Below are 12,564 nucleotides of genomic sequence, written 5' to 3' on the forward strand. Positions count from 1 at the left end.
AGAGGGCAATAGTCATCAGGAGTGCCCTCTGAGGCTAGAATCCAGCATATAAGCTAGTCCAGGGAATGTCTGAACCAACTGTAGGCCTAATGCTATCTGTGGACTGCATGGTGAGTGTGCTACGGTGTTTAGGTTGTGGTCTCTGTTTGGCATAAGCGGTAGTTTGATATGGTGCAGACAGGCCTTTGCTTTGGAATATGGACTTATAACAGCTTGCAGTGCTTCCAAAGAGCATCCTTTAAATATCTCGTTATGAATGAATCAGGGCAACCTGCCATTCACAGCGTGCATAAGTCGACTTTTACAAAATCAGGCAACTTCTTCAGACATATTTTGTAAAGAAATGGACGACAGAAAAATTATTGGCCACTACATTAATCACATTTTGATACTTTCACAGAAAGGACACCAAAATCAAAATATGTGTTTTAGATATTTTCCAGTAGCATAGTTGATTATAAAATTTTTGGTGTCACTGTACATTTTGTATTTATGGGCTGATAATACTGTGATTACATTTGTAAGAACATTCGCAAGTCACTAATTTACTGAGAGGCAGACAGACTACACACAACAAATTACGACATTTTGAGAGTGTGTTACACTCTATATCTTGTTAAAATATGAGGATATTTTGTCACAACCAAATTTTTAAATAATTTTGAAAAGAGAGTGCTCTGGGCATTGCTCAATTATTTTCATTTACATTATGTCTTTGTTATGCACAAAAATCTGTGATATAATGAAAAATTTTGAGATTCTAACTCTTATTGCCTCAGGAACAATGGCTTGTCAAACTTTAGGATCCTGCGCATTCCTCATTCTGAAGAGAGAGGGCTCTGTGATACCAGCTCTAGTACTAACACTGTGCCAGGAGAAGATGAAACAACTTTTAGGCATGTCAGGAGGCATGGACACTACAGCCTGAATCACCAACACTGACCCACTTACCATGCTAACATTGAGACAGCTGAGCCAGGACTGTGCTACTCATGTTGCGCATCTGTACAGGGCACATTCCTCTTCTCTTGTTCCTCACCTTCTAACAGTAGGCATCTTGTAGTGTGACTACTTTACCTACACCAAGTTACTAATGAAGCTAAGACTTCGCAGAAGTTCATGTAGGTCCCTTCACACATCCCGTATGTGATGTCGTCCGAAGAATGAGGTGCCAAGCAAGGTTGGTACCTCGTGATGAAACCCAAGTAAGCATAGTCACTGCCAGACGCACCGACGAATGAGCCGAGTTGACATGCACACGACCAGAAGAATTTCCATACACCACTGCATCAGCATGCTTGATTTATCTGAACATAGTACTGCTCAGCCCAGTCAGCAATCATCACTGAAGGTGGCAGCTTTCTCTCTACAGAGCCAGCAGTGCGATAGTTGTATCAAACAGAACTCTGCACAAATATTTATTGTCAATTTCACTCTGTGAGAAGAGACTAGTATCTTGTTCTGTATCAACTGATTCATTAATATTCAGCGATAGTAGGTACACACTGTACAATCGCAACAAAACTGAAGATGATATAGCTGAGACGCTATGTCTCATGACATAGAATGACCCCAGGCTGTCTTCATGAGGTTGTAGTGCAGATTAGGCTCCTTGCTGTTTGAACTCAAACTGTTCACAAATTGACTATGCTCTTTCAAGGAACTGTCCTGGCTGTCATCTTAAGCAATTTAGGGAAATCGTGAAACTTAACTGGAATGACCAGGTGAGGATTTGAGCTGCAACCTTCTCAGAGTCAAGTCCATTATCTCACCAATGTGTCACCCACTTCTTTCTTTCACTCCCTCTTTTTAATTACTATTTATGAAAGGTTTAATTAAAAAACTGCTCTATGTCTTAATGCTGGATGAACCAAAATCAATTAACATTCATTCATCAAACCCAGCAATGGAAACATGTTCCGGCAAGCTGTAACTGCAGATGTAACTTCTGTTGGCTTTGAATGATGCCTAGCATATTTCGTTGTCAATTATCAAATTACTTTTATACCATGGATAAAACAGTCTTCAGCAAAATCTGACATATCATAGACACACTGTCAGAGATGACTGCTTTTGTTCAGTAATAAAACAAGCACAATATAAACTTTCATTCTGAAAGCTATGCCAGCAAATATACTACATTAAGTAACACTACCATCTATATGATAAGAAAGTGTATTAGAATAATGGTGTTAATACTTAAAATGGAAGGCCACTGCATCAAATAAACCTGTGTCGCTTTATAAACATATGCAAAATATATTATAAAATCAAAATTGCATTCTATTAACAATTATTCATAATAAAAGTCCTTACGGAATTTATCTTTTAACTATAAATGTTAAACATCACTCACAAATAGAGAGTGACCTGTTACGTGGATGACTGTGCAGCTGATTTCAATAAAACAGAGGTTCCACTTAGCATCCATCAAACAGATGACAGGCATTTTAGTTCTTCCAGCAACATACTTTCAGTAAATGAATTTCATTAATCCTGCCACCGAATACCAAGCAATGTGCAGAAAAAGGTGTAGTAACTATATGCAAATAAGAAAGACAGCAAACAGTAAGAGGCTTTCTATTTATGAACAATAAACTCTACAACTACATGAACATATAGACAAGATATAAATAAGATGATAGCATATCTAATGAATGAAAAGAAGGTTGTGCATGCAGAACTAAATGTAACACACCAATTTATGAAGGATGATTTTCCTGCTGAATGATTTCCTATTAAAAGGACAATAATTTTTTTTCTTGGAGCTAATAATTTTAGACCAAACTGCTCTGCTATTTTAATTAATCCTGCAACAACAGAAATAAATAATTCTTTAACACACAATGTTTTCTCATGCACACACATCTCAATTACAGTAATATTTACTGCTGCTGTTAATAATCTATCAGCAGTGTAACAATGCTCTTCATGAATTAGTTAAAAGTGTGAAGGAAATGAGTCATTTACTAATAATGGATGCAAAGAAAATCACAGAAATAGGTGTTCCAAATGCACTAAACTTTCTACAGATAAATAAAATTATATAAATAAACAACAACTGTGTAGAATATCCAAACTAAATGTTTTTGAGCCATGCCTCGAATAGGATCAAAGTAACAATCAATTGTTTCAAATTGTTGACAGAGAGACAAAAAAAAGAATGAAAACTTTGCTAGCTTTTGGACCAATCTTTTAAAGACCGAGATGAAGAGGGACAAAGAGGTTGGAAGTAGGAAGAAGGAAGAGGGATTGGAGACGGGTAGCTAACATCTCAGAGAGGCAGCAGATGCTCGGGACAGGAATGTGGGATGGAGAGGCTGCATGTCCATGGGCCAGGAAATGACGACACATGGGCCCTGGAGCTCGTGAGTTCATGTAGTGTATGATAATGACAACAAGCAGGTATTGATTGGGTGGTGGTGATAGGACAGAGGAAAGGGAGACTGTCAGATCAAACGTGTGGTTGCAGTGGGTTACTAGAGATTAAAGGTAGGACGATTACAGAAATGGCAGATGTGTTGCAAGAATAGCTTCCATCGTTCCGTCGGCATAGTTTTCCTTCAAAATAGTTCATAAAAGCTGATGCTTGAGGTGACGTCGGGGAGAGGTGGTTTACAGACATATGGGTTGTGAAGCAAACAATGGCCTTGAGCATGTTGTGCTCAACAGTGTGCTCTGCCACTGGGTGGTCAACACTGCTCTCGTGCAGTTTGGCAGTGCCCATTCATTTTGGTGGGCAGCTAGTTACTGGTCAATGCTGACATCAAATGCTATGCAGAAATTGCAGAAGAGCTGGTATATGACATGGCTGAATTCACAGGTGGACAGGGCTCTTAACAGGATAAGCCTACGACAGTGCTACATTACAGTAGGCACGTCTTCCGCCTGTGTCTTCCACAGGGATATTACACCTTTGCAAACAATGCGGAGTGGTATAGGGATCACCAGGATGTCGTGTAAGCTGGGTACGCAGCAGAATACCACTTTAGCAAGGGTGGGAAGGATTGTGGGTAGGATGTTCCTAATTTCCGGGCATCATGATAGTCTTAAGGCCTGATGACTGCAGGAGGAAAGATTACGGCTAAATAGCTCGGAATGTTTTGAGGGTGGAGACAGAAATTGGCAATGCCTTTAAAAGGCATCATCCCAGCATTTGCAGGAGCAATTTAAAGGAAATAAGGGAAAATCTAAACCTGGATGGCTGGACACGGATTTGAGCTGTCTCCTCTCCAGAATGTGAATCCAGTGTGCTAACAACTATGGCAGGTAGAGGTGTGTGTGTGTGTGTGTGTGTGTGTGTGTGTGTGTGTGTGTGTGTGTGTGTGAGAGAGAGAGAGAGAGAGAGAGAGAGAGAGAGAGAGAGAGAGAGAGAATGGGGCCAAGGAAAAGTCTTGGTTGTGGTGACAAATTGATCAGTAGCTTGCTCCAATGTCTACTTTCACCATCGGCAATTATTGATCCACATTTAATGCATGTCATTATGATGACATGTGAACTTTGTGATTGGTTCATCTAATATTGGTATTACACTCTGTGTATGTATGTATATTGTACATCAACCATGAAAAATTTCATGAGGAACCATTACATAACACTAATGTTCAAGTTTATTTGTAACTGACAAAAATCAGGAAAAGCTATAAGCCAGATCTCTCCCAACTGTTTTTACTCCAAAACGTTTTACATGGGTACAAGGCACAGAGGAGAAAATTTTATACATGGTGTTCAATAATTAAAGATGAGTTATCCCAGAACGTTATTCTGTGTGACATTATTGAATGAAAATATATAAAATATTTCAACTTACTGATCATCTACATCCATACTCGGCAAATCACTGTGAAGTGCATGCTACAGGGAATGTCCCACTGTACCAGTTATTAGGGTTTTTTTCCTGTTCCATTCTAGTATGGAGCATACGAAGAATGATTGATTGAATGCCTCTGTGTGTGCTGTAATTGATCTGATCTTTTCCTCACAATCCCTATGTGAACTATACACAGGCGGTTGTCGTATATTCCTAGAGCCATCACTTAAAGCCAGTTCTTGAAACTCTGTTAGTACACTTTCTCGGGATAGTTTATGTCTATATTCAAGAGTCTGCCAGTACAGTTTCTTCAGCATCACTGTAACACTCTCCAGTAGGTCAAACAATCCTCTAACCATTCGTGCTGCCCTTCTCTGTATATGTTCAATGTCCTCTGTTAGACATGTTAGATATGGGTCCCCACACTTGAGCAATGTCCTAGAATGGGTCACATGACTAATTTGTGGTCTTCCCATGATTTGAAATGATTTAAAGAGCAAATGTGGCTGAACTGTGTTGTTTAAGGTGTCCCAAAATTTGCTTTTTCCAGTTAAAATTTCCATCGATAAGGACATAAAAGAATTTCGAAATGTCCACCTTATTATTTCCTCATCATGTGTTATGCTTCTCATTGGTGTAGTACCCCTAGATGTGTAGAACTGAATATGTCGAGTCTTTTAAAAACTGAGGGTTAGACCATTCACAAAAAACCAGTCAATGTTACTTTTAAAAAAAGTTGTTTACCACTTCTTCAGTTTCTGTGTGTATGCTGGTATAGATTACAATGCTAGTGTCATCTGCAAAAAGAACTAATTCTGCTTACTGTACATTAGGCAGAAGATCTTTTACGTGTATGACACACAACAGTGAACCTAAGACAGAGCCTTGGAGGCCCCATGCGTGATTTCTCCCCAGTCAGAATTATGTCTCTGGATTATACTGGTTGAATTACTAAATACAACTTTCTTCATTCTTTTGTTTAGATATGACATTATCCATTAGATGGCTACCCCATCAATCCCATAAAACTTCAATTTACCTTATTCGAACACAGCCTCTAGGTTGCATACTGGAGTGCACATAGCATGCAGTAATGGTTACACTCGTGCTTTTGCACAAAACATTGCGAGTTTGCTAAGGCTGGCAGTGGCTCAAAGTCTTCAATGAAGCATCAATGAACTGAGCACACAAAAATAAGTTTACAGACCTCACAAAACCCTGTTCTATTCTAAGAGTTTCTAGATATGAAAGGAATTATTTGCTCACTTTTACCCTAACAGCATATCTTAGGCTACAGAAGTTTATTATGCGAGCAGCACAACCAAATATTTCCATTAAACTAAAAACGTATCCATCATTAACTTCCCATTTACATCAGGAACTATTTCACACAACAAATAATACATTTCTCTCTTCTCTTTCTTTATTTTTGAAAATGGCATGTTTTAAGTTGAGGGTTTTCATTTAAAAGTAATGAAACACCAGCATTTCAAAATGCTAACACTTATGAACATGGAGCCCAAGGAAAAGAAAGCAAACTATATTGTGACAGAAAATTCCACATTTAATTTTAGCTACTGGAGCATTGACTGGGAAAACATTTTACTGATCATAGTAATAGAATGCTCAGCTCTGTACAGACTGAAGTACTGCTGTGTAGTGCATCTTCATTTTGGTATTAAAACACTAGTCCTACATTAATCCAAACTCCAAACAAAAATTTTGTTTAACAATAGGGTGTGTCATGTAAGCCTTGGAATCAGAAGCAACCTTTACGGAATGTTCACATATCTCAAAAGGTAGTGCATAGAGTCACTAACAGCTGAAGTTTAGGCAAGTGAGCACGTTAGAATTAACTTGTTCCCACAACTTGAGGGATCGGTTGTTAGGGCATCCTGAGGTATGGAGGAATTGTTAATTTGGTAAAGGAAATTGTGAGAGAGAGGGAGGAGGGAAAAAATTGTAAAGGGAGACCTAGGGTTGCATACAGTAAGCAGGTGTGATAGATACACCATGGTGGAAAGACTTGAATAGGCTAGATTAACATGGGCAGCTGTATCAACATGGGCAGCTGTATCAAACCAATCTTCAGAATGAAGACAAGGCACAGAAATCACGCATCTGTTTCTGCCAGACTGCAGAACGAAACAACTGCATTAGTCCTTACACATTCACCAAATTTTGTTTTGACAGCACAGGTACAGATAGAAATCAGCCAAACTGTGAATGATAATTCACTTCTAGTCTTCATACCTAACTTTATTATTAATATATTTCCTTAAATTACAAATCTATCAGTCTAACATTCTTATGATGTTTGGTCAACACGCCTACGTGCCATCAGCTTTTAAACATATGTTGTTTTTATCCAGAGCGAACCAATTGTGAGTTTTTAATCCAAATTCTTCCACAGCGGAAAGAAACTATTTTTTTGGTTAAATAACGGCGATAGCGCAGACATCACAGGGACCCAATCCAAATGGTGTTTGAAAAGGAGGTCTTTCCTTGTGACGTTCGGCAAGCTATGAATTGGACTTTAAGAGATGGTTGTGAGCCCTCAAATATTTTCTATTTGAATTGGTGGATAAATGTTATGAGCGAAAGAAACATGTATACAACGTAAAATGCACCCAGTCAGTGACGTACCAACGACACCGTTCAGTTATCTCTGAAAATGTGCGTACGAAAACCTGTCATCAGCTTGGATGCAGAAAAATTCAACACATTAGGGATGAATCATATTTAAGCATAAGCTAGGGCATCATTCATTTTTCACTCAAAAACTAACCCTCTGAACACGCTCTTCCTGCTCTCAAACTTTGGCGCTACTTCTCGTAGGCCAAATGCCTTTCTCTACACTATGCAAGAAATCTCTTTTGTAGGAGACATAGCTGACTGCCATATATCTTACCTTTGTCAGGGTCGGTATATAGATTGTGACATTCTCTCAAAATTCGTTCGTTTATCGGCAAAGTTGCCTGATCGACAGGATTTGCAGACTGCCTCAACTTTGTTGTTACTGGCATGGTACAATCAAACAGAAATTGCGGACAATTATTACGCAGAATTATGATCCTGTTCACTTCTACGCTCAGTTTACTCGAATAACGCGTAACTAAGTTCAAAACTAACAGTCGACAGTACTGTGGTTAAATGACAACGCCTACACTCAAAAGGCTTAAACAAACTAAAACACCGCTATCTCGCATCATAAACGAATTTCCGCAGAACCTGCAGCAAAGATAAAGTGAACACGTGTGAAATGTCAAAGTTACACATGTACACTGTAGCAGTTTATTTTAATGAAACTGACTCGTCTTGTACAATAACCACGACCGTACAATTCAAATTAACATTATTTTTATATAATTATAGCCCAAATTTTCCAATTATTTGAAAATACAGGCCCAGTCATACTGCTACTACGGAGTAGGAAGTGTCTCCCGCCAGTAACGTCTTTACGTCTGGCTGCTAGAGGTGGCAAAAAATAACGTAACTGATAGAAATAACCGGTTACTGAGAAGTAACGGTTACTGCGATAACCGTTCCTCTGATTCTGGCAGTTATTTCAATAACTGTTTAGTGTCAACAGTGCCTCGCGCCATCTGTTGACCGAAGATCGTACTGCGCATTTGGAAGGCGTTCTATAGACCATGGGAATAACTGTGAGACTGCGCGCCATCTGTTGATAAGAACTGTGTACTATTTCGTGGGCCTTCGTTACTTTTAGCATAAACAATTAAATAAAGTTAATGTCCGAGCCGTGGCTGATAGGAGCTGCAGTACAGGCATTAACAAGTACGGTCGTTCCCTTAAGCCACCGCCTTACGTGTTAATTTAGCTTGGACGGGTAGTACAAGGAAGGTTACTAAGGAATTCGAGCGACTATGGAAATAACTGTCAGAGCCGGTATTCTCCTGTGGCAGTTATCGTTATTGGCTCGTAGTTCTAGTTCTCTGGTAGTTATCGGGCTAACACCACAGATAACCTGGAAGCTGGTAACGGAATAACTGTGTGTCTAGACGTTCCTGACTCGGTGACTCCAGTTAAAGGTCGTAGTTCCAGGTGATATTTCCAGAGAGGATAGTAACTGGAGCGAACAAATATTTTCGTACTGCTACGGAAATAGCCACTGGCCATCGCGAATGACAAATAACATGTCAGAAAGTATAACATAATACAGTGGAATATAATAAGTATGATCCTCATCATTTGTCAGGAGATTGTCAAAATACGTGAATATATCACAGTAACTGCTAATCTTTACAGAATTGGTACACTGACAGAATAAAACATAGTTACGTACTTTTAATAAATTTATCGTACACAGAATACCCGATCTTGACTGTTGCAACCAAGTGCTGTCAAAACTGAAATATAGCAGAATTTTTACCTAAGCTGGTCTATCAGTCTCTGTTACGATATTCATCTACAGAGTAGAAGGAGGGGTCACTGGAAGCGTCTGATTCCACCCGTCTGCTTCGACGTAAAGGTGTTGTGGTGTGTGAATGTCATTACGGCACGGGTTTTATGAGTTGGTTTTTGTGTGTGTGTGTGTGTGTGTGTGGGGGGGGGGGGGGGGCTGTCGATCAAGGTTGCAGTGCCGGAATTTGCTGGTGGTAATTAATTTTTTTTTTCTAGCTGTGATGTTTTGTGTATTTATGAAGTATTGAATGTGATTTAATTTATGTAGGGATGATTGATTTGTGGACTTTTGGGATTGTGGTTTTATTTTTCGCAGTTGTAGGTGTTGGTTTTTTGGCATCAGTAGCTGTGGTGGACCTATATAGGTCACCGAATAATGACCGATTCCCATTTTCATAATTGTGTGTGTTGATGTTTTAGTATCGTCATCTGAGGTTGACCTATGTAGGTCAAGGGAAATGTCTGATTCCAATTTTCGTACTTTTAGTTGTGGGTATTGGTGTTTTGGTATGGTCACCTATAGTTGACCTATATTGTTCAAGGGAAGTGTCCGATTCCTGCAGATTTTTGTTGGTGTAGCAGAATGCTGTATTTTTTTTCTTTTTTGTTCTTCATTTTGTGTTTTGGGATCATGGTGTGTTTTTTTTACTAGCTTGTCCTCACCCTAAAACCCCCAACTTCCCGCAGTTGTCCCATTGGTTTGATTGTATTTTTGGTGGGAAATGTTATTGTATTATTTATATGTATCTTCGTGTTTGTTGCCATGTGTATGTAGTGACGTCATAGACACACTTAAAATAGACATTTCTGGCATATTGATGATGGGTGGAATCAGACACTTATGTATCAAAGTCATTCAAACACACTGTAAACCGTGCCTTATCTGAAACCAAGTTTTTAATGGTTGCTGACTTGCTGGCAGCTTATTGAAAATGCACGTTCCTGAATATTGGACCCCTTTTGGACCAAAGTAAGTAATTTTAGGTCTTTATGTAGATTGCTGTTCCCATTTCTAGTACTGATATTATGTATCAAGCTATTGGTTGGAAATACTTGTAACAAATTTCATTAAGGAATAAATATACTAGGAAGCAGTGGTTAGAATACAAAGTTCCTTGAACAGGTTCCTACATGATGTTCTTGAATTGATACCACAAACGATTTTTATTACACGCTTTTACATGCGAAAAACTTTTGCTACGTTTGATGAGTTACCACAGAATATGTTCCCTTATGAAATAATAGAATGAAAAAATGTGGTATGCCCTTCCCAACTGAATTTATTATCGAGTTGTAGTCCCAGAAATGTAACACTGTCAAACTTTTCGATCTGCATGTCTTCATATGTTATAAACATGCTGTCGCTGGAGAAATCGAGCAGTTTGCAAATCTGACATAAAACTTGGATTAGCGTACTCACACTTTCCCCAATAGGACTAGCTTTTACAGCACAGGAGTAAACGAATCTGTCACATTACGTATATTTTTTGTTGTATTACAAGGCTGTACACTTTATTCTATTATGTGAGCAGCACAAGAAATTAAGCTTCGAATTTAACCTACAGTACTCAGTTTACATATTACTTCATACTTAAAAACGCACGTTGTTAACATTTTACTTAAACAGTGCTTTGGCGAAGTTCCGCGTACTTTCTGTCGCAGCTGCGAAGATAATATTTCTAATAGCGACCGATAACCTACAAACATATAATCTGAAACACTAATAATCGTTCTAACATCAACTAAAATGTACCCGGAGTTAATAAGCTGAGGTTATGACACGATTCATACGACATTCCTGCTATTTCACACTACTCGCAGTTATACTGATAACTAAACTGATGGATTCCAACTATGTCGTTATTTAACTGTCGGAGTTATCGGTATTCGCTAGCGAAAAATAACTTGGCAGTTATTAATAACCGTTAACGATAACGGTTATCAAAGAATAACTGGAACTGTGATAACGGTTACTCCAGAATAACCGTTTGGCCCACCTCTACTGGCTGCGTTTACGTCCCGGACCGGAAACTGGCATCACGTGACTACCTTCTATACGCGTCTGTCTGCAATGATAGACGAACAGCTAACACGGAACTCTACGCCTAAGTACAGGATAACCTGGTGAAAGTAGGCCGAGTAAGTATGAAGGAAATACAGTGAAATTACAGAAACGAAGAGCTGAAATGGACTTACCATTTATTTACAATGAAAAATACATTTATAAAAAATGTTGAGAGTGACCCCCCTGCAACACCAATACACAGCTGTGCACATCTTAAAATTCAGATATCTATGGTGGCAGCTTCAATGGTGGTGTTGTCCTTCAGTTCCTGTATTGGATATGGACTTGTTTCGTAGACCTTGCTCTTCAAATGTCCCCACATAAAAAAATCGCATGTCGTTAGACCCTGCGAACATGATGGACGTTTGCTGACAGTTCCCTCCTCAGTGGAGACAGCATGGACTTGTTCCAGAGGTATCTAGGACGTGTGTCACGTTGCCCCATCTTGCTGGAAGAAGCAATTTCTCTTTCATACTCAATGAGCCGACCACAAAATGTATCAAAAATTTCCATATATGCAACCCTGTTGAAGGTAGAGTAAAAAATATCGGTTCAGCGGTGCGCGGTCCTGTTATAGCGCACCAAAAGCCGATTCTTCATCGTGAAGTGTTGGTGACACACTATATTATGGTTCTCCGTTACTCAGTACCTCGTGTTCTGTGAATTCACATCACTGGAAAGATAAAATCATGCTTCATCCCTCATGATGTAATGGAAGGGTCCAAAAACCATGGTTGCTATTATTCAAAAGCCATGTGCAGTAATCTACACATTTCTGAATGTCATCCTCCCGTAATTACTGCCCAACCGCCACACAATATGGCTTCAAATTAAGACTTTTCATATTATTAATATGTCTGCTTGTGTCTGTATATGTGTGGATGGATATATGTGTGTGTGTGTGTGTGTGTGTGTGTGTGTGTGTGTGTGTGTGTGTGTGTGTGCGCGCGCGCGCGCGCGCGCGCGCGCGAGTGTATACCCGTCCTCTCTTCCCCCTAAGGTAAGTCTTTCCGCTCCCGGGATTGGAATGACTCTTTACCCTCTCCCTTAAAACCCACATCCTTTCGTCTTTCCCTCTCCTTCCCTCTTTCCTGACGAAGCAGCCGTTGGTTGCGAAAGCTAGAATTTTGTGTGTATGTTTGTGTGTCTATCGACCTGCCAGCGCTTTTGTTTGGTAAGTCTCATCATCTTTGTTTTTATATATATATATATATATATATATATATATATATATATATATATATATATATGTGTGTGTGTGTGT

The 12,564-nt window shown here is 39.2% G+C and overlaps 1 protein-coding gene across 2 annotated transcripts in view; it reads right to left on the reverse strand.

Moving 5' to 3' along the window:
* Positions 1-8,243, reverse strand: part of LOC124625788 — an 82,556-nt gene extending 74,313 nt beyond the window's left edge. Inside the window, exons 1-2 of one of the 2 annotated variants that reach the window (XM_047149235.1) lie at positions 7,722-8,243; positions 2,699-2,810 (exon numbers count right to left, since the gene is read on the reverse strand). In XM_047149235.1, the coding sequence (XP_047005191.1) occupies positions 2,699-2,810; positions 7,722-7,836 (227 nt within the window). In that variant the 5' untranslated portion in view covers positions 7,837-8,243. The remainder of the gene's footprint in view (positions 1-2,698; positions 2,811-7,721) is intronic. The other variant, XM_047149234.1, reaches the window with a different exon arrangement.
* Between the last annotated feature and the right edge of the window lie 4,321 nt (positions 8,244-12,564).

The sequence above is a fragment of the Schistocerca americana genome, chromosome 8, assembly GCF_021461395.2.
Source record: "Schistocerca americana isolate TAMUIC-IGC-003095 chromosome 8, iqSchAmer2.1, whole genome shotgun sequence".
NCBI classification, from domain to species: domain Eukaryota; kingdom Metazoa; phylum Arthropoda; class Insecta; order Orthoptera; family Acrididae; genus Schistocerca; species Schistocerca americana.